This window comes from Oncorhynchus tshawytscha, unplaced genomic scaffold (genome assembly GCF_018296145.1).
Source record: "Oncorhynchus tshawytscha isolate Ot180627B unplaced genomic scaffold, Otsh_v2.0 Un_scaffold_7041_pilon_pilon, whole genome shotgun sequence".
Taxonomy (NCBI): Eukaryota; Metazoa; Chordata; class Actinopteri; order Salmoniformes; family Salmonidae; genus Oncorhynchus; species Oncorhynchus tshawytscha.
The window spans coordinates 879666-903260 of record NW_024609821.1 but is presented as its reverse complement, the minus strand read 5'-3'; the positions used below and the strand labels follow the sequence as shown (position 1 = coordinate 903260).

Genomic DNA, 23595 nt, shown 5'->3' with positions numbered 1-23595 from the left:
TGCCTGGTGATAAAGCCTCCTTCAGTCACAACGGCCTGGTGATAATGTCCCCTAGTGTAGGAATGCACGTGTGTTTGCAATTGTGTAAGCCTTTCATCATTCCTCTCTTAAACAGCAGTTTGAGTGATACATGTTTGCCTGCCTGTAGGCAGGACTGTGTCCTTATCAACTTCCCACCACTATTTCAACTAGTTTAATTTGCATTCTATTCCGCTGCCTTCCGATGGGCAATGGCAGGAGCTTCTCCATCATAAACCTCACTGCCATCCTGTCTTGGGGGTCTGCCACCATATTTGTTATATTGTGTTTATTGTACTTATCAGTTCAGTGCAACCAACCATGTGGCATCTTTACCAGTGTTGCAGCCAACTTCACGGCATTCAATGCTCTGTGAGCTTTCTTTGGCCTTATTTTGTAATACAGCTATGATTACAGAAGAACAAATGACTTCCACACTGTCATTCATTTTGTTTGGTCGCTGTCACACACTGATCAATAATCCTCGCGCTGAACCTCTTCCTTCAAATGAACATGAATTAAAAATAGGCTCACAGAAGAATAACACGTACTCCAGCCAGGCCATCTCATCTCCCATTCAAAACATGTCTCTAATTAAAACTGGATTTGACAGATTGCCTGAATGCCATTGAAGGGAGAGCCTTTAACAAGTCCTCCTTTTGTGCATTAAACATGAAAACATTTCATTATGCCCTGACCCTCCTGAGCTGCCTGCCCATGCATGAAAACACTGTTAATCATTCCTCTCTTTGGGGTGGCCGGCATACCTGCGGAAAAGATGTATGTTTATTCAATATCTTTTTAATCACATTTGGTGGGAAACCATTAAAATTGTGCCTGGAAACAAACACGTGCGCACGCACACAACCAATTTGATTTCTTAGAAATGAAATAGGCCTACCTCGGGCTACTCTCTTGAATTGGACAAAGTTGACTAGTGTTCGGTTATTGAGATGGCTTCATCAATACTGCTCATTAACGGCTCACTTGATGTGGTGTCTCATTCCTGTTGAGTGGTTGTAAAGCCTCAGCTGAGGAGAGCCCATATCTCCCAACCACCCTGCCTGTAACTCACTGACTTCACATCCCTCGGATGCCGTTGATTTAAAAGGATTGTTAACCCAAAATATCAGTCTGTCTGCAGGTTTTAGACTTAAAGGGGGCTGTTGTGTCGATCCCACTATATGCGTTCAGAGAAAACCGCAGGCCTCAGTCCCATTTGAATTGGAAAGATTGTCAGTGGCACCATATTATTCCATTTCATTAAATGGTGCCCATCTTTTCCACTGTTTTTTAGGTATACGTGAAGGTATCTCATTCTTTTATACAGGGGTGAGTGGTGAAGTAGGCCTATCCCTTGAAGCAGGGTGCACGTTTTGGTTTTTGCCCCTGCACTACACAGCTGATTCAAATAACCAACTCATCAAGCTTTGACTATTTGAATCAGCTGTGTCGTGTTAGGGGGGAAAACCAAAAGGTGTAGTTCGGAAACCCTGCCTTGAAGTATGCCATGCAGTTAGTTGGCACTATTATATAGGCTAGGCCTAGGTTAGCCTACATAATGAGACCAATATACTAGGGCTGGACGGTATACCGCTATTGATGCACGGACCGGTTTGGGTATTTACTTTACTTTCTATAACGGTATTTCAGTGTTTGGTTTGTTACATGTGATACGCCACTTAGTTTTTATAGTTTACTCCACTACTTGAGTCATCTCGCTCCCTCTCACCAACCCCGCCCCCTGTCAATCAAGGAGTGCAGTTGTTGATCGACCATGAGATCATTTGCTGACTGTTCACTCTTCAGTCTGCATGATCAATGCACAGATGCAACAATATGTTGATGACAATGATGCTGCTTTCCACTTCGCTTCTTAATATAAATCCACAAATGCACTTTATAATGACACCTAGTTTGTATATCTTACTGTCTGCAAACAGTTTGTCTTTGCTTAGCAAGTTGTGGCTACAATAAATCGTTAGCCGCTAATTTCTAGTTAGATGAAATGAGTCAGCGAAAACGTAGCTAGCTAATACAGCCTGATACTTGTACTGGTGTAGGCATAAATCAGAGGGGAATAGGCAAAGCATGAATATGTTAACTACATGAAGTAAGATTATAGGGTCCCACTCTCCTGGGAAACACTGACCAACAATTTGGTTCCTACTTTGTCGCAATAACGCCTCCATTGAGAATCTATTAGTATTGTAATTCCTAATTCTATGAATGCCTCCATTGAGAATCTATTAGTATTGTAATTCCTAATTCTATGAACGCCTCCATGGCCTTTTCATTCCTTGTCACGTCAAACAACACTATTATTCATTCATAGTGAAGTTTGGAGTGTGACTGTTTGAGGTTCTGGACAGGTGTCTTTTATACTGATAAGTTCAAACAGGTGCCATTAATACAGGTAACAAGTAGAGGACAGAGGAGCCTCTTAAAGAAGAAGTTGCAGGTCTGTAAGAGCCAGAAATCTTGCTTGTTTGTAGGTGACCAAATACTTATTTCCACCATAATTTGCAAATAAATTCATTAAAAATCCTACAATGTGATTTTCTGGATTTTTTTTCTTCTCATTTTGTCTGTCATAGTTGAAGTGTACCTATGATGAAAATTACAGGCCTCATCTTTTTAAGTGGGAGAACTTGCACAATTGGTGGCTGACTAAATACTTTTTTGCCCCATTGTATGTGAAGCGTATTGCCAAAATAACCGGCAAGGACCCCCCGCAATGTATTTTCTGCACAACCTGCCCTGAATGACAGGTCGCCATTGTGTTGTGAGACGAGCCTGATGCTGCTCACCTTGCATCGCTCACCGGGATATTCTCTCCAAGCTACATTCATATTAATGTCATGTCAGTTGTTTGAATAGGCATGTGCAGGCCTCCGTCCTCGTGCATTATATGGTTATTTTCAACACCGCTAAGGGCAGTCAAATGTTAAGGGACAGATTCCTCGAATGTCATTGCTATCAGAGGACAATGAAAAGAAAGCAGAAAAACCCTCCTTTATTGGTTTCATTCTTTTATTACTACTTGTCTTTCTCTGCCATCCCTCACTGTTGCCGGGGTAACGCTGGCGGGAGTAGAGGCGTGCCCCGGCATAGATGGAAGTGTGGTTTCCCCCATGCACTGAGACAAGATTACTGCCCCATTTAGAGGAGATGGTTGAATGCTAGGGAAGGGCCAGGCACAATATCCCCAAGCTTCCAGAAATGAGTTGGTCTGTTATAATACCCTACCTGTAGAATCAATTCAAATCCAACCTTATGGAGGCCTTCTGAACATGAATGCATAGGGTTTTGCCAGATGAACATGCAGGTTACTCAGTGCATTAAAAGTCCTGATAAGAAAGTACCAACTCATCAAGCTTTGATTATTTGATTCAGCTGTATAGTGGTAGGGCAAAACCCAAAACGTGCCCCCAAGGGGGGCAGGACAGAGTTTGGGAAACCCTGAGCAAGTACACTAGTTTTGTGTTGGCCTAGGTAACTTGGCGCTCTGCCCAAAGGAGTGCACTATAGGAAATGAGGTGCCATTTCAGACTTGTAAACTAATATACGCCTTCTGATTTAGACTGGTCTACATAGCTAGCACAAGATGGGCTACCTCAACCTCCCTGGCCTTGGTAATGCTCTGCAGGCAGGTGTGATATGTTTGTCCGGATTACCACAGGAGCTGCTTTATAAATGAGGTCACCCTCTGCATTAATCTGCCCTCGGGTACAGTAATATAAAGTCCTGTGGATGCCATACCCTGCCTAGTAACACACCGCATTTCATTCCAGATAGGTTTGTCTCCTTGCCTGCTCAACATTTCCAAGATGGTCGTGCCATGTTATTGTTGCCATGCACATCTTCTCTACACCAGCTCTAGTCACAACTTCACCTGGCCATGCACATCTTCTCTACAGCAGCTCTAGTCACAACTTCACCTGGCCATGCACATCTTCTCTACACCAGCTCTAGTCACAACTTCACCTGGCCATGCACATCTTCTCTACACCAGCTCTAGTCACAACTTCACCTGGCCATGCACATACACCAGCTCTAGAGTCACAACTTCACCTGGCCATGCACATCTTCTCTACACCAGCTCTAGTCACAACTTCACCTGGCCATGCACATCTTCTCTACACCAGCTCTAGCTTCACCTGGTGCACAACACCAGCTCTAGTCACAACTGGCACATCTTCACAACTGGCCATGCATCTTCTCTACACCTCTAGCACAACTTCTACATCTTCTCTACCAGCTCTAGTCACAACTTCACCTGGCCATGCACATCTTCTCTACACCAGCTCTAGTCACAACTTCTAGTCTACTAGTCACAACTTCACCTGGCCATGCACATCTTCTCTACACCAGCTCTAGTCACAACTCACCTTCTCTAGCTCTAGTCACAACTTCACCTGGCCATGCACATCTTCTCTACACCAGCTCTAGTCACAACTTCACCTGGCCATGCACATCTTCTCTACACCAGCTCTAGTCACAACTTCACCTGGCCATGCACATCTTCTCTACACCAGCTCTAGTCACAACTTCACCTGGCCATGCACATCTTCTCTACACCAGCTCTAGTCACAACTCTTCTCTACACCAGCTCTAGTCACAACTTCACCTGGCCATGCACATCTTCTCTACACCAGCTCTAGTCACATCTTCACCTGGCCATGCACATCTTCTCTACACCAGCTCTAGTCACATCTTCTCTACACCAGCTCTAGAGTCACAACTTCACCTGACCATGCACATCTTCTCTACACCAGCTCTAGTCACAACTTCACCTGGCCATCCACATCTTCTCTACACCAGCTCTAGTCACAACTTCACCTGGCCATGCACATCTTCTCTACACCAGCTCTAGTCACAACTTCACCTGGCCATGCACATCTTCTCTACAGCAACTCTAGAGTCACATCTTCTCTACACCAGCTCTAGAGTCACATCTCTACACCAGCTCTAGAGTCACATCTTCTCTACACCAGCTCTAGAGTCACAACTTGTTTTGTGGAGGAACCCTCCTCCTTTCTTAACATGCACATCAATAAACAAGCTAGTGTATGCTAATGTCGCTCATTAGTTCTCACACAGCCCCATCATTTAGGCTTAGCCCCATGCTGCACGTCTGTTTACGTGCAGCTAATAACATTGCACTAAATTATTCATTGGTGGGAGGCTTAGCTTTATCAATCCCGCTGAATTAATTTGACCCTTTTCCCCACCCATAAAGCACGTGAACATTGAACCATATCCACGATGGGATTAAGTCATTACGGCTAAATAATTGAAAACTATTTAGAAAAGGGGTCTGGAATGTAAGTTGTGCCCAGTTTCTAATCCTCCACAGCTGTCGACATGTTATGGGGATTTGGGACAAAATCAAACACTCACTGGTCATGTTGGCAGTGTCTTCTCAGAAGCCCTCAGTGGTGCATCATGGTCTCTTAGTGCTCCAGGGACTAAGGACTAGACAGAGCATAGTCCTACACCAGTTGTTCCATCCTCCAGAGGGGATGTGCTTTTTAATGCTCCTTTTCTACAAGTGTTAAGGCTTAACACCATGCCCCTTTTTGTTTTCAGGCAAATAGGGTCAACAGGCCAAATGGTTACAATGTGGGTGAAGCACCAGGATGCTCCCTCAGGATGCTCATCCTGTCTCTTCCCTGTTCCCTTCCTACTGTGGCGTGGTCTGGCTAGCCTCATAGCTATGGCTGGTGCTCTGTGGGAGAAGCAGATTCTATTCTGGACAGTAGAGTACAGGCCAAGCTAAAGAGAGGCTGGGTTACAGTTGATGGTAATCCTGTAGGCTATTAGTATTAGTAGGTTGTAGGCTATTAGACCATGTGACTTGACATGGGAAAACTCCAGGGCCTAGCTTAAAGATATCCTTTGAAAAGATGAAACTCTGAAATCCTCTATACCATGCAGCACCCTTCCGCCCCACGGGGGGTGGAGTATCAGTTTCAACGCAGCACCCTTCTGCCCCACGGTTGTAGGCTTTAGACCAGCACCCTTCTGCCCCACGGTGGAGTATCAGTTTCAACACAGCACCCTTCCGCCCAGGTGGAGTATCCTTCAACACAGCACCCTTCTGCCCCACGGTGGAGTATCAGTTTCAACAGCACCCTTCTGCAGCACCCTTCAACGCAGCACCCTTCCCCCCACGGCGGTGGAGTATCAGTTTCAACACAGCACCCTTCTGCCCCACGGGGGTGGAGTATCAGTTTCAACGCAGCACCCTTCTGCCCCACGGGGGTGGAGTATCAGTTTCAACACAGCACCCTTCTGCCCCACGGCGGTGGAGTATAATTTTCAACGCAGCACCCTTCCGCCCCACGGGGGTGGAGTATCAGTTTCAACACAGCACCCTTCTGCCCCACGGGGGTGGAGTATAAGTTTCAACACAGCACCCTTCTGCCCCACGGGGGTGGAGTATCAGTTTCAACACAGCACCCTTCTGCCCCACGGGGGTGGAGTATCAGCTTCAACACAGCACCCTTCTGCCCCACGGGGGTGGAGTATCAGTTTCAACACAGCACCCTTCTGCCCCACGGGGGTGGAGTATCAGTTTCAACAGCACCCTTCTCTGCCCCACGGGGGGGTGGAGTATCAGTTTCAACACAGCACCCTTCTGCCCCACGGGGGTGGAGTATCAGTTTCAACACAGCACCCTTCTGCCCCACGGCGGTGGAGTATCAGTTTCAACACAGCACCCTTCTGCCCCACGGGGGGTGGGGTATCACTTTCAACACAGCACCCTTCTGCCCCACGGGGGCGGAGTATCAGTTTCAACACAGCACCCTTCTGCCCCACGGGGGTGGAGTATCAGTTTCAACACAGCACCCTTCTGCCCCACGGGGTGGAGTATCAGTTTCAACACAGCACCCTTCTGCCCCACGGGGGTGGGGTATCAGTTTCAACACAGCACCCTTCTTCAACACAGCACCCTTCTGCCGGGGGTGGGGTATCAGTTTCAACACAGCACCCTTCAACACAGCACCCTTCTGCCCCACGGGGGTGGAGTATCAGTTTCAACACAGCACCCTTCTGCCCCACGGGGTGGAGTTGACCAGTTGCGTATGGTTTGAGCCTAGATGTTGATGGGCCTTTGTGCCTCATTTCTGTGCACTCTCCACAGACCAGTTGTCAGATCTGTCTAGGTGGTCTCTGCCAGGCTGTTTTCCAGTGAATCGTTTGAATCATGACATGAGTAAAGACCTCACACTCCTGTGCCTCCCACTGATGGACATCTCTCCTCTTCTCTCACCTCTCCTCAGGCTGTCCACCTCAGTGCCTCAGGCATCCATGGACATCTCTCCTCTTCTCTCACCTCTCCTCAGGCTGTCCATCCCAGTGCCTCAGGCATCCATGGACATATGACCTGACCAGTTGTGAACCTCTTCTGTCCTCCTAAGAGAATACTACTCATGCTGTTTAACAAGTTGTTAATGAGCATCTTTAACCCAGCATGTGATAACCTGGTAATATATTTATTAGTCTTAAATAAGACATGGGGACAATGAATGACAATTGGTGCATAAGATGAGTAGCTAGATGGAAACACAGGGCAATAGGCTGAAACGTTGCTAAAACCCAGATACAGAGAATAACTATTGTAAAGAATCAAATAAAAACTCAATTACGACAACACAAAGAAAACAAAAACAAGGACAAAATGGTAGGAAATTAAAAAAGTAAAATCTCACATTCATTATTAATGCATTGAGAGCGGCGAATGGGCTTGTAGAATGCCAAGGCTAGGTCTCGCTAAATGTCATCAGAAGTTCAAATTAAATTGTCTGTACCGACGAATACCCAAGGCCCTTGCCCCTTTGTCCTCTCCACAGAGCTTACATCCTTGGAAATGTTCTCTGAACACATCTGCACATACTGTAGGCTGCATCATGGTTTAAAGTGGCTTCCTCTCCTCGTCTTCTCCTTCATCTGACAATTTGAAGGTTGAAAGTATTGTTGGTAGTGTCTACTTGGAATTCGTATGAGTACAAATGAAGGCAAGGAGACGAGAAAACGGGAGGAAACTACTTGAGATGCACGCCTGGAATTTGCTAAATTCTTAGGCAGGATGCTCTGAATAACAACCAATAAGATCCTCTCTTCAAACAAAAGTGCTCAACTCCAACTTCTTCTAACAAACGACTCTTCCAATTAAACATATGATGTATTATGATAGAAAACACCAAAGAAATTCACTAGTATGGGTGAGCTGGTATTTGCAGTTGTATTTCCACAACAAGTTTGGTTTTGTGATGTTTCAAGTCCAGTCTGAGGATTTAATTCACCTCAGAGCTGGGGTATTTTCAGGGTAAACTGTAAAGACTGGCAACCGGAGGGAAGTTTCTGCCTGAAAAGATCTGGAAAGGTTTGTTTTGGCTCCCATGAGCCGTTTCGCAAAACGAAGACTACTGTATATTAGGCGCTTTATCTCACGAACTCCCTTCTCTCGCGACACAAAACACTCTTTTAGTTCATGTCCAAGGCACTTAGGGCTTGCTTTCATTATTTCTGCTCCCTGTTAACTCACTCTTCTTCTGGTTCTAGTGAATGCTCGAGTTCAACTCGGTGCTGGCTTTTTGACTTCAAGGTTAAGACGGTTGATTTGAAGTCTGTATATTTGGCATGCTATGATGACATTTTGAGCGAGCACTTTGCAATTTATTGACTTGACAAGGTTTCCCAGGACAACTGCTTTCATTCTTGCTCTGCTCTCTCTCAGCCTAACCCAACAAACTGGGCTACAGTTTGGGCTACAGTTTGTTGGTTTGTTATGTAGTGGACTTTCTTGAGGTCGATTCAGTGCTGGCCTGGACGTCAAGGTTGCCCTGTTGTTCTAGCCCCATTTTTCCATTGAATCTCACCAATGGATATTTGTTTACGGAAACATGGCATCTGCACTGGGCTTCACTCCTCTTTTAAATATCTCTCTTCCTCTCTAGTAGTTCTCTCTCTGTAGCTTTCCTTCCATTCAGTGCCTCTGGTGTTTGGACAAGTGTTTTCACTGAACACTTTATTTTCCCTCACTCCACATGTCACTGCTTCTCCAAGCGGTGGGTTATGACCAATTCCCTGATTAGCATGGAATAAGAGAATGTTCTTGTTTTTGTCCAGTTTAAACGCAATTCCATTTTCTGTCCATTTTTCTCTCTCGAGCGAACAGCCCTTTTTCCAGTGATACTTTGGCAGTGAATGTCTTTTTAAATTCCACATCTGAAATCACAAGTTGGTGTCTCTGACTTTTTGACCTGTTTATCTCAATGCCTGACCTTTACTCAGGTCAGGGGTCATTATTCCTCATGTTGGAGACCCATATGGTTTGTTTCCAGGCATTTTTTATTTTCTTCTAATCCGGTTCTAATATACCTCATTCAACTAGGCTTGAATATTCACTACATTGGTGTTAGAATGGCGTCTGATATGGTATGTTAATACTGGGCTGGAACTAAAATCCTGTGCACATTGTTGCTTTCTCCAGAACTGGGAGAACTGAGCCTTTGGGACTACAATAACAGCCGTGTCTGCAAACAAAGATGTCCAGCCTGTGATGCCTTAGCAGGGGAAATGAAAAGGGAAGTGAACTTGTCTCATCCTTTTAACATCCCTGGTTAATAAATGCCTGCATCAAACTTAAAGCGTCAATCAGCAGTCGAACGATAACAAAGTGTTTGCTAAAAAGCTGAGGGATAGGGAAATGGAACCACTCTCAAATTCATAGACGGCACTATGGATGCAAGGACTGACCATCCATGATATTAAAATAATAGTTTTAACCATGTTTTAAAGTTATACCGGTTTTTGTTTTTACATTTACTTTGTTTACAAACATTGGAGTAAAGCTTATTTTGGGTTCTGATGGAGTGGGACAGTTGAACTAAGCTCCTGAGGCATTTCTACATTATATTCTTTAAGAATCAGTGGGTCCATATTATTAATTTATAAGTCACATTTTTTTTGTAGCTACTGCAGCTTGCCTCTAAGGCCAAAACCATCAGCGTTTCCTCCTGGATGGAACAGTTCGATTTGGCTCGATCTTGTTATTAAAGCCCTCTTGGCTGACCGGCTGAAAAGCGAGGAGCATGTTCACTCACTCCTCTGTTTCTGTGTTTATTTCTTGGTTACACTATTTTCCTTACTCACCTTCTTGCTCTCTCTAGCTGCCTCAAACACACACACATGGTAATTTGAACAATCGTGGGGCCGTGACTCGTGTCCTGTAATATAGGTATCTTATTGATACCGTCTCAGTTTCCTACTGTAGGCAGTTGGCTGCCTAGTGATTGCGACATTGGAATTATCCGATGTGAATAGATGGCAACGATGTTTAGTTTCCAAGTGCTACTGAATAAGCTCATCTGAAATGCACCAATTACACATGATCCACATGACTCTACTATATCAATCCATTCCAAATATTTATACTATACATGACACGGCCAGCATATGTTGGTCTGGTCTAGGGCAGCATCAGAACTGCTGGGACCAGGCCTGAATAACACAATTTGCCTCTAATTTACTTGCATTTGCAGCGGACCTTTTCCTGCTCAGTGAGCCGCTGCTGTTGGAAGTCCAAACTGTCCAACTCCTTGGAGCAGCTTAATGTGCATCAGCCTCGTTACTGTGTCTTCGAGAAGGAGCGATCTGGAAGCCATCAGCCTCGTTACTGTGTCTTCGAGAAGGAGCGATCTGGAAGCCATCGGCCTCGTTACTGTGTCTTCGAGAAGGAGCGATCTGGAAGCCATCGGCCTCGTTACTGTGTCTTTTGAGAGAGCGCGCTCTGGAAGCCATCTTTACTCTGTTTTGGAAAAAGAATCCACTCTCAGGCTCAGGGAAACGGGCATAATCAACAGAATCTGGGCTAGAGGTCGGCCGATTATGATTTTTCAACGCCGATACCGATTATTGAAGGACCAAAAAGCTGATACAGATTAATCGGCCAATTCTTTTTATTTTTTTATTTAAAAAAATATTTTTATTTTATTTTTTGTAATAATGACAATTACAACAATAATGAATGAATACTTATTTTAACTTCTTATAATACATCAATAAAATCAATTTCGCCTCAAATAAATGATACATGTTCAATTTGGTTTAAATAATGCAAAAACAAAGTGTTGGAGAAGAAAGTAAAAGTGCAATATGTGCCATGTAAGAAAGCTAACGTTTAAGTTCCTTGCTCAGAACATGAGAACATGAAAGCTGGTGGTTCCTTTTAACATGAGTATTCAATATTCCCAGGTAAGAAGTTTTAGGTTGTAGTTATTAAAGGAATTATAGGACAATTTCCCTCTACCATTTGTATTTCATTAACCTTTGGCGATTGGATGTTCTTATAGGCACTTTAGTATTGCCAGTGTAACAGTATAGCTTCCGTCCCTCTCCTCGCTCCTCCCTGGGCTCGAACCAGGAACACAATGACAACAGCCACCCTCGAAGCAGTGTTACCCATGCAGAGCAAGGGGATCAACCACTCCAAGTCTCAGAGCGAGTGACGTTTGAAACGCTATTATCGCGCACCCCGCTAACTAGCTAGCCATTTCACTTCGGTTACACCAGCCTCATCTCGGGAATTGATAGGCTTGAAGTCATAAACAGCGCAATGCTTGGCGCACGACGAAGAGCTGCTGGCAAAACGCACGAAAGTGCTGTTTGAATGAATGCTTACGAGCCTGCTGCTGCCTACCACCGCTCAGTCAGATACTTGTATGCTCAGTCAGATTCTATGCAACGCAGGACACGCAAGATAAACTAGAAATATCATCAACCATGTGTAGTTAACTAGTGATTATGATTGATCGTTTTTTATAAGATAAGTTTAATGCTAGCTAGCAACTTACCTTGGCTTACTGCATTCGTGTAACAGGCAGTCTCCTCGTGGAGTGCAACGAGAGGCAGGTGGTTATAGCGTTGGACTAGTTAACTGTAAGGATGCAAGATTAGATCCCCGGGCTGACAAGGTGAATATCTGTCGTTCTGCCCCTGAACGAGGCTGTTAACCCACCGTTCCTAGGCCGTCATTGAAAATAAGAATGTGTTCATTAACTGACTTGCCTAGTTAAATAAAGGTGTAAAAAAAAGTGTCAAAAAATACAGATTTCGGATTGTAATGAAAACTTGAAATCGGCCCTAAATAGTCGTCCATTCCGATTAATCTGTCGACCTCTAATCTGGTCAAATGTTGCCCAGTCTGGGTGTACTTAGCTGGTCCCTTATGGGAACCTCACATCTTTTGCATGAGTGAAAATAGAAACACACATGAATTTCCTAGCATCCTGAGGGTTCATTAACCCATGCAGTTTATTTGCCTTTGAAGTTAGAGCACGTCGACTGGCATTTCTATCAATTAATAAAAAGCATTAGGCATTGGGCCGGCAACATTTTGGCTGACTTTATGGGCTTTTCATTTATTTTTTGGGTCCAAAAGCCAGCATTTACTGGCTAACGGAAACCCTGGCGCACACCCTCAAACACACACCCACCCAATCGCACACCTTCTTCAACAAAGTCTACAGCGTAATTTCATGGGTAAATTTACATGCACCTGCTCAGCTTCCACATATTTAGCCATGCCTAACTGTATGGCGTGTTGCGTGTTACATCTTAGCTTGTGCTGAGTTGTGTAAGCCTTTGATTCACCCTCATGCATTCCACACTTTCTTGGAGTTCCCAGAGTTCATTCTAAAAGGCCCAACAAAGCAGAAAGTGATGTTGAGGGCAGTCTCAGGGAACACGATGTACAGCACTCCCTTCCTCTCTGCCTTGCCTGCCTTTGTACGCACACACACACACGCACACACGCACGGGGTTCGCAGCTGTTTTGTCTCCTCTGCAACTTTCGCCATCAAAGGGGACTAGCCTTTCGAAACCTTTGTGAGGCCCAGCCTTTAGGTCACGTATCAAATGTGTTTCCATTTTGTCGGCAGACTTCACCGCATACCTGACACACAGCGCCCCGAAGATCGGGTTCCCTGAGGTTTGCTCTCGCCATGGGAAAGCCTGCCAAGAGTGGAGGAGGAGGAGTGGGAGAATGAAATGTAGGGCTGTCCTCTCGCTACCTCTGTCCTCCACCCATCCATCCCTTATTTTTATCTCAATGCTCTAGCTTGAGTTTTTATAGGGCAGAACTGATGCCTGAAGTGTGTGTGTGTGTCAGTGTGCCAGGCAGACAGCTGCCCCAGCCGCAGCACTGGCAGCCAGGCTTTAAAGTGACATGATCCTCCCCTATTCGGCCTGCTGCCTCCCACTACGAGCCTAGAGACTAAGCTATATAGCAACGTAGCTTAGCTACATACAGTGTATATATAAGTATAGCTCTGTACACAAGTCTGGATTTAACTACACAGCTCTCCTTTCACTGTGTAAACTCAACTCTAACTGATGTGCTGATAAGAGTAGATGTTTAATGTCAGTCGGATTTGATAAGGGTTAAGTATATCAGTGTTTGGTAAATAAGAATTATTGTCTCTAGAAGCTTATTTTATGACATCTTCTGTAGCTCAATTGGCAGAGCCTGGTGCTTGCTACTGCAAGATAGTGGGTTCAATTCCTGGGACCATCCATACATAAAATGTATGCCAGCATGACTAAGTCGCGTTGGACTAAAAGCCTCTGCTAAATGGCATGTATTATTATATTACATTGTTTACGTATTACGTTGTAAACTTTCTGTTATGGCGTGTTGTTGTACAGTGATGTCATGTTGGGTTAGATAGGAGATATTGTCTCCTTCTTGTACAGTGATGTTAGTTAGGAGGTATCGTCTCCTTGTTGTACAGTGATGTTAGTTAGGAGGAGGTATCGTCTCCTTGTTGTACAGTGATGTTAGTTAGGAGGTATCGTCTCCTTGTTGTACAGTGATGTTAGTTAGGAGGAGGTATCGTCTCCTTGTTGTACAGTGATGTTAGTTAGTTAGTTGTACAGTGATGTTAGGGAGGAGGTATCGTCTCCTTGTTGTACAGTGATGTTAGTTAGGAGGAGGTTCCTTGTTGTACAGTGATGTTAGTTAGGAGGAGGTATCGTCTCCTTGTTGTACAGTGATGTTAGTTAGGAGGAGGTGTCTCCTTGTTGTACAGTGATGTTAGTTAGGAGGAGGTATCTCCTTGTTGTACAGTGATGTTAGATAGGAGGAGGTATCGTCTCCTTGTTGTACAGTGATGTTAGATAGGAGGAGGTATCGTCTCCTTGTTGTACAGTGATGTTAGTTAGGAGGAGGTATCGTCTCCTTGTTGTACAGTGATGTTAGATAGGAGGAGGTATCGTCTCCTTGTTGTACAGTGATGTTAGATAGGAGGAGGTATCGTCTCCTTGTTGTACAGTGATGTTAGTTAGGAGGAGGTATCGTCTCCTTGTTGTACAGTGATAGTTAGGAGGAGGTATCTCTCCTTGTTGTACAGTGATGTTAGTTAGGAGGAGGTATCGTCTCCTTGTTGTACAGTGATGTTAGTTAGGAGGAGGTATCGTCTCCTTGTTGTACAGTGATGTTAGTAGGAGGAGGTATCGTCTCCTTGTTGTACAGTGATGTTAGATAGGAGGAGGTATCGTCTCCTTGTTGTACAGTGATGTAGATGTTAGTTAGGAGGAGGTATCGTCTCCTTGTTGTACAGTGATGTTAGATCTGGTACAGTGATCAGGAGGTATCGTATCGTCTCCTTGTTGTACAGTGATGTTAGATAGGAGGAGGTATCGTCTCGTTGTACAGTGATGTTAGATCGGAGGAGGTATCGTCTCCTTGTACAGTGATGTAGTCTGGGTCAGATATCTCCGAGGAGGATGACGACGGCGGTAGTCTGGGTCAGATATCTCCGAGGAGGATGACGACGGCGGTAGTCTGGGTCAGATATCTCCGAGGAGGATGACGACGGCGGTAGTCTGGGTCAGATATCTCCGAGGAGGATGACGACGGCGGTAGTCTGGGTCAGATATCTCCGAGGAGGATGACGACGGCGGTAATCTGGGCCAGATATCTCCTAGGAGGATGACGACGGTGGTAATCTGGGTCAGATATCTCAGAGGAGGATGACGACGGTAGTAATCTGGGTCAGATATCTCCGAGGAGGATGACGACGGCGGTAGTCTGGGTCAGATATCTCCTAGGAGGATGATGACTGTGGTAATCTGGGTCTGATCTATTAACCTTTATTTTGTTTCTTTCCTTTTTTTCACCCACTTTCCTTCATCTCCTTGTCCACAACTATCGGTCTGTCTATACCCCCATCTTCTCTCTCTCTCTGTCCTAACCTCCTTCCTATCCAGGTATGGAGTGACCCCAGAGAACATCATCCTGTACGGTCAGAGCATCGGCACGGTACCCACGGTGGATCTGGCGGCGCGCTACGAGTGTGCCGCCGTCATCCTGCACTCACCTCTTATGTCCGGCCTGCGAGTGGCCTTCCCTGACACGCGCAAGACCTACTGCTTCGACGCCTTCCCCAGGTGGGTTATTATGGGGTGAGAAAGTGGGTCGGCGGCAGTAGATGGAGTCTAGGGACAGAGGGATGGGATGTTGGATGTGTAAGTTTTCCTGGCCTGTTGTCTTTGACTGAATGACAGTTGATATACAGCCATGTGCCAAAGCCCTGATTTGGATTTTGGGTAGGTAGTGTTATCTCTCTCCTGCAGGGTGCTGAGGGAGTGTTAAGGTGCAGCGGTAGGTACGTAGGTAGGTAGTAACTTGCCATACTAGCTAGCTATGAAAGGTTGGCGGCTCACAGACCTAGTGAAAAATAGGACTCCCAGGTCTCGGTCTCTGGCTGGCCTCTATCAGATGCCTGTATTATCCATAGGGTTTGTATTGTGTCCCCTAGTCATATTCCATAAGCAGCTACTTCCTGTGCTGCTTTATTGTAAAGGAAAACTAGAAAATAAGTCTTGGTTATCAGATGGAGAACAAGCTATTAGGATGAGAAATACTGTACATTTGGTGCAGGTGGGAGGAACAGATAGCATCAAACTTATCAACCCTCAGCCCTGACACCTGTGGAACAATGGCATCAAACTGTTATCAGCCATGAGATCTGTGGGACAGCGGGCAGAAGAGGAGGAGGGCGGGGGGGGGTGGAGAGCGAGCAGAAGTTGAATCTGCAAGTGGCTCTCCTAAGCTGGTACTGCTGTAGAGGACTGCTATAGAGGCCTACAGGTAACTGCCAAAATAATGGAAATACTTGAGTAAATGAGGGTTCTGTGTTCTCTGTTATGGTGTGGAGTGCATTATCCTGGCATGGTTTAGGACCTCTCATCCCCTTATAGGGTCTCTGTTATGATGTGCAGTGCATTATCCTGGCATGGTTTAGGCCCTCTCATCCCCTTAGAGGGTCTCTGTTAGAGTGCCTTGCAAAAGTATTCATCCCCCTTGGCATTTTTCCTATTTTGTTGCATTACAACCTGTATGAAAGCTTCGTGGAATCTGTGTGGGTAGCTGGACAAGTAGGATGACTGACAGTGAAGGTGAACAGGTGATCATGTGTCAGGTGACAGAGGAATGGATGAGACTGAGGCAGGAATTCCTTTAACCATAAAGTGGTATATTTACTGAGTAGTCTGTGCTGCATCACAAAGGAAACAGAATAACATGTATCCAATCAAACTCATAATCACAAAGATCAAGTCATAACAATCATTCATTATTAACATAATTAGGGAATTCAACAATCCAGGTCATTAAGACGTCGATGGGAACCATCCTCATTTATGCTCGTAACTATTTATCATAATCATGAGAAGAAGAATACAAACAGTGATCGGTTATTCAATCTATAATCCCCATTAGTTTGATATCAGAATCGATCAGTTCAGCAAACAATGACGTTTCATATTTCACCCTTTCAAGTGTCTTCATGTGTACATGTAATTTCATTACATATTAAGCATATATCGATGGCATAATTGGCCTGTGATGATCCGTAGGGCCGTGATCATTGACCATTCACATTACACAATAGGTTTGAAGCGTGCGCTCCAAGCCGCACTCCGCGTTAATAACTATAAACAATAACTGATGGCCCACTCTCCTGATCGCAACAGATAGTTCAGATGAAAGGTAACAGAGTCGGATTAGACGGAGTTAAGGAAGAGAAAGCAGCGAGATGGGCGCTGGCGATTTCCTCCTTTTATGGAGTTGAGATCTGTGGGATATTTCCACCTGACCTAATTAAAGCACTCCGGGCCCAGCTGATCAAGTGGCCTTGAATTAAAAGATTCTTCCACCAACTCTATGGGCCTTTTCTACACTAATTGAAATTGATTTCTATTTGGATTTCATGTAATGGACATACACAAAATCATCCAAATTGGTGTAGTGAAATGAAAAAATAAGATGTTTCAAAAAAATGATAACTAGAAAAGTGGTGCGTGCATATGTATTCACCTCCTTTTCTCTGAAGCCCCCTGGTGCAACCAATTGCCTTCATAAGTGGCATAATTAATTAAATAGATTGCACACAGGTGGACTTTAAGTGTCACATGATCTCAGTGTGTGTATATAAGACCAAGGAGCTCTCCAAACAGGTCAGGGACAGAGTTCAGGGTTAGGTTATAAAAAATATCAAACTTTGAACATCCCACGAAGCACCATTTTTTAAAATCCATTATTAAAAAATTGAAATAATATGGCACCACAACAAACCTGCCACAACAAACTCACAGACCAGGCAAGGAGGGCATTAATCAGAGACCAAAGATAACTCTGAAGGAGCTGCAAAGCTCCACAGCGGAGACTGGAGTATCTGTCCATAGGACCACTTTAAGCCGTATACTCCACAGAGCTGGACTTTATGGAGGAGTGGCCAGAGAAAAATAAGCAAACACTTTTGGTGTTCGCCAAAAGGCGTGTGGGAGACTCCCCAAACATATGGAAGGCGGCACTCTGGTCAGATGAGACTAAAATTGAGCATTTTGGCCATCAAGGAAAAAGCTATGTCTGACGCAAACCCAACACCTCTCCTCACCCCAAGAATACCATACAGTGAAGCACGGTGGTGGCAGCATCATGCTGTGGGGATGTCTTTCATCGGCAGGGACTGGGAATCTGGTCAGAATTGAAGGAATGATGGATGGCGCTAAATACAGGGAAATCCTTGAAGGAAACCCATTTCAGTCTTCCAGAGATTTGAGACTGGGACAGAGGTTCACCTTCCAGCAGGACAATTAACCTAAGCATACTACTAAAGCAACACTCGAGTGGTTTAAATGGAAACATTTAAATGTCTCGGAAAGGCCTAGTCAAAGCCCAGACCTTAATCCAGTTGAGAATCTGTGGTATGACTTAAAGATTGCGGAACCCATCCAACTTGGAGCTGGAGCAGTTTTGCTTTGAAGAATGGGCGAAAATCCCAGTGGCTAGATGTGCCAAGCTTATAGAGACATACCCCAAGAGACTTGCAGCTGTAATTACTGCAAAAGGTGTCTCTACAAAGTATTGACTTTGGAGTGGTGAATAGTTATGCACGCTCAAGTTTTCATTTTTTTGTGTCTTATTTCTTGTTTCACAATATAAAATATTTAGCATCTTCAAAATGGTAGGCATGTTGTGTAAATCAAATGATACAAACTCCTGAAAATCTATTTTAATTCCAGGTTGTAAAGCAACAAAATAGGAAAAATGCCAAAGGGGGGTGAAAACGTTCACAAGCCACTGTATGGTGTGGGCTGCAATATCCTGGCATGGTTTAGGTCCTCTACCCCCTTAAAGGGACAGGTAAATGCCAATATATGCATGACACCGAGTGTGCTTTTGTTGTTAGTCTCTGAACCCTTTGAGATTATAGTCTTATTCCACCTGGAATGTGAGGATCCTGCTTTAAAGCTACAATGCAGACATCACATCATTTCTGGGTAACAATTAAGTAAGTACCTTGCTGTGATTGTTTTCAATTCAAATGGTCAATAATAGCATAGCAAAGAACAATTTCTGAAGCAAGAATTCTGCTAGCACAGTCAGTGTGTTTAAGGGAGGGGAAAAGTACCTGTAATTGGGGAAAGAGGTTTGGAAGTCTCCTATTGGTATTTAAACAAATTTACCGCCTGGTGATGTCACGTCAGAACTCCAGCTCTTACACTGAAAGGGCATTGTCCGCAATGTTACTATCATTCCGACCGTGTGTGTGTGTGTGTGTGTGTGTATACATGCATACATTAATACCCAAAAGTATGTGGACAGCTGCTCGTCAAACATCTCATTCTAAAATCATGGGTATTAATATGGAGTTGGTCTCCCCTTTTCTGCTCGAACACCACTCTTCTAGGAAGGCTGTTCACTAGATATTGGAACATTGCTGCAGGGACATGCTTCCATTCAGACACGAGCATTAGTGAGGTCAGGCGCTGATGTTGGGCGATTAGGCCTGGCTCGCAGTCATGCTGAAACAGGAAAGGGCCTTCCCAAACTTTTGCCACAAAGCTGGAAGCACAGAATCTTCTAGAATGTCATTGTATGCTGTAGTGTTAAGATTTCCCGTCACTGGAACTAAGGGGCCCGAACCATGAAAAACAGCCCCAGAACAATATTTATCCTCCACCAAACATTACAGTTTGCACTATGTATTCGGGCTTGTAACATTCTCCTGGCATCCGCCAAACCCGGATTTGTCCATCAGACTGCCAGATGGTGAAGTGTGATTCACTGGCAGCTTCAATAAATAGTACCAGCAAACACCAGTCTCAACGTTGAAGAAACAACTCTGGGATGCTGGCCTTCTAGTCCGAGTTGCAAAGAAAAAGCCATATCTCAGACTGGCCAATACAAAGAAAAGATTAAGATGGGCAAACGAACGGCTTTTTCTTTGTTTTGCAGGTACTATTTAATGAAGCTGCCAGTTGAGGACTTGAGGCGTCTACACAGCGTTGTACGAGATGTTCAGTTTCTTGGAAATTTCTTGCATGGAATAGCCTTCATTTCTCAGAACACGAATAGACTGACGAGTTTCAGAAGAAAGTGCTTTGTCTACACTGTATTTCTGATCAATTTGACATTGTATGTCTCTATATATATCATATGTAGTGCACATAAGGTGCGCACACCCCCTCTGTATGATGTGTAGTTAATGGTTTGGCAGCGTGCTGTGTGGAGTCGGTCTCTCCACCCCTGCTGTTACTGCACCGCTACAAGACAGATGGATACACTACTAATGCCCCCAAGGAGGTCCATTTGTCTTAATGTGTTTGTCTTCCCCACTCTCTCCCTTTTCTCTCTTTCTCTCCCTTTTCTCTCCCTTTTCTTTCTCTCTCTCCCTTTCTCTCCCTTTTCTCTCTCCTTTTCCTTCTCTCCCTTTTCTCTCCTTCTCTCTCTCCCTTTCTCTCTCTCCCTTTTCTCTCTCTCCCTTTTCTCTCTCTCCCTTTCTCTCTCTTTCTTTCTCTCTCCTTTCTCTCTCTTTCTCCCCTTTTCTCTCTCTCCCCTTTTCTCTCTCCTTTTCTCTCTCCTTTTCTCTCTCTCCCTTTTTCTCTCTCCCTTTTCTCTCTCTCCTTTTCTCTCTCTCCCTTTCTCTCTCTCTCCTTTTCTCTCTCTTCTCTCTCCTTTCTCTTTTCTCTTTCTTTTCTCTCTCTTTTCTCTCTCTCTCTCTTTCTCTCTCTCTCTCTCCCTTTCTTTTCTCTCTCTCCCTTTTCTCTCTCTCCCTTTTCTCTCTCTCTCTCTCCTTCTCTCCCTTTTCTCTCCTTTTCTCTCTCTCCCTTTTCTCTCTCTCTCTCTCCTTTTCTCTCCTTTCTCCTTCTCTCTCTCCCTTTCCTCTATTTCTCTCCCTTTCTCTCCCTTTTCTGTCTTTCTCTCTGCTGCGCGGGCTCTGGCTTTGTTAAAGCATTGATAAACTGTAACCCCTTCTCTCTCCCCAGCATCGACAAGGTGTCCAAGGTGGCGTCGCCGGTGCTGGTGATCCACGGCACGGAGGATGAGGTGATCGACTTCTCGCACGGCCTGGCAATGTACGAGCGCTGCCCGCGTGCCGTGGAGCCCCTGTGGGTGGAGGGCGCCGGGCACAACGACATCGAGCTCTACGCCCAGTACTTGGAGCGACTCAAGCAGTTCATCTCCATCGAGCTGCCCACATCCTGATCTCCCTTGGCCTCCTCCACTAAAACCTAGAGGGGGGCTGCGTATCAAGTCTAAAATGGCTTCCTTTTTTCTTTCCTTAATCTGTGCAGAGAGAAGTGGATTGGTGGAAATTTGATACCTGAAATCCACCATGTTGGTTTGTATTGTTTATCGGTGCAGATGTTGGAAAGGAGGGGAGGAAGTGTTGAGATGCTTCCCCCAGGGCTTAACCAGGTCAGGCTGAGCTGAGCCAGGCCAAGGCATCCCCGGCGCTCATATGTGGACAGGTCCCAGGTCTCTTTGCCAAGGAGCTAGGGCCCGCTCAGTATTTGCACTTGCTCTTCTATCTGGATCTCGATTTGATTCTCCTTCTTGCTCTCCCTCTCTGCCGGTGGGGATGTTATAAATTCCCTCTGCGATCTTGTTCTCCCTATTTCATCTGTTTCGCTCTCTTTTATGCTCATGATTGATTGACTTTGTATTCTTTTCTACCTGATGAAGAACAATCTGTTTTGCACCTCAGATACACGATTGATGTTCTTGCTTGTTTGTGTTAAATATTGTTTTGTCTTTTTTTTCCATTCAGGGTGAATTGAAACGAATGCACTTTTATTGTGCAGATATGTTCAGGTAATCATACTGTATGTTCTTTGTTATCTTATTGACATTCCATGTTTCACTACACAGAATCTCATTCCCATCTTGTTTTCAAGGCCAGTGTGTGACCGTGTGAGAGATGCGTGTGGTTGAAAAACATCATTACCCAGCTCACCCCTGGGTGTCTCACCTCCTGTAACAATGCTCTTGTTAACTGGAGGTCATGTGGTAAGTAGGGCCAGGTGTTTTTCCTCAACTGGGGTTTTCCAGTGAGGGACACCACCTGACCCTAATGATGACACTTGACCATGTATCAAATAAAAACATACCTACAATGTACTGTAATGGAACCAAATCAGCCCCTAGCCAGTACTGTCTCTACACACACCTGATCAGCCCCTAGCCAGTACTGTCTCTAGACACACCTGATCAGCCCCTAGCCAGTACTGTCTCTAGACACACCTGATCAGCCCCTAGCCAGTACTGTCTCTACACACACCTGATCAGCCCCTAGCCAGTACTGTCTCTAGACACACCTGATCAACCCCTAGCCAGTACTGTCTCTAGACACACCTGATCAGCCCCTAGCCAGTACTGTCTCTACACACACCTGATCAGCCCCTAGCCAGTACTGTCTCTACACACACCTGATCAGCCCCTAGCCAGTACTGTCTCTACACACACCTGATCAACCCCTAGCCAGTACTGTCTCTAGACACACCTGATCAGCCCCTAGCCAGTACTGTCTCTAGACACCCTAGCCAGTACTGTCTCTAGCACCCTAGCCAGTACTGTCTCTACACACCTGACCTGATCAACCCTGATCTAGCCAGTACTGTCTCTACACACACCTGATCAACCCCTAGCCAGTACTGTCTCTACACACCCTGATCAACCCCTAGCCAGTACTGTCTCTAGACACACCTGATCAACCCCTAGCCAGTACTGTCTCTAGACACACCTGATCAACCCCTAGCCAGTACTGTCTCTAGACACACCTGATCAACCCCTAGCCAGTACTGTCTCTAGACACACCTGATCAGCCCCTAGCCAGTACTGTCTCTAGACACACCTGATCAACCCCTAGCCAGTACTGTCTCTACACACACCTGATCAGCCCCTAGCCAGTACTGTCTCTAGACACCCGTGTAGATCTGAAAGGAGCCGATTTTAAGCAGTATTCATGTTTTTCTGCCTTGCTGTTCGGAGGATTTTTTTTTACCATATTGCTAAGACCTATCCATTCATTTCAGATCTAGAGGTATGTCTTGGGCGTAGGAGTTGATTTGGGATCCAGCACCCCAGTGTAGATGTTTTTGTTCAGAAGTTTTCCGTGAAGCCATTTTGTTTGTCTGTTCAGAGTTAAGATTGTGTCTAACGTAAATGCTTTGGGTTGCTGTTTGGCAGTATGTACCTGTTCCTTTCATTTCAACACTTCAAATAAAGCCTTAAGTCTGTGGACATTTCACCCTAACATTCCTGTCGACTTGAGTTGGGGAGTCTCATGGTCTGCAGGGGGACTGACTGCTGCTATGGGTTCGGTTGGAGGAATCTTCTCAATCACTGTGAAAAGATGTTTTGGGGTCATACTGGTCAAAAAGGTACTTCACCTAATGCAATCTCAATGAGTCTTCACATGTAGATGAGAGATTTTTGAGCCATCTCACCACCATTTGCAGATTCTGGCTGTATCCCTTTTGTCTGGGGGTAAAGGGGGGATTCCCCCCAACAGACCCCTTCCCTGCTCCCCATCTCGTTTCACTCCAAAGAACTCTGCAAGTGTCACCAAGACTACGTTTTGGAAGAAACACTGCATGCAAACAACTTTTCATAAAGGACATTTGAGTGCAGAGAGAAGAAGCCAGAGGAATGACTGGGTTGGAAGTCTTCTGCTAATGTTCTCAGCTGTAAAAGAAGAATAATAATCAACACAGAAA

General features: G+C 45.1%; 1 protein-coding gene across 1 annotated transcript in view; it reads left to right on the top strand.

Moving 5' to 3' along the window:
- abhd17c (abhydrolase domain containing 17C, depalmitoylase) overlaps positions 1–22409 on the top strand; it is a 32656-nt gene extending 10247 nt beyond the window's left edge. The window contains exons 2-3 of the mRNA XM_042319009.1: positions 15298–15477; positions 20863–22409. Of these exons, the coding sequence (XP_042174943.1) occupies positions 15298–15477; positions 20863–21082 (400 nt within the window). The 3' untranslated portion in view covers positions 21083–22409. The remainder of the gene's footprint in view (positions 1–15297; positions 15478–20862) is intronic.
- The last annotated feature ends 1186 nt before the right edge of the window (positions 22410–23595 follow it).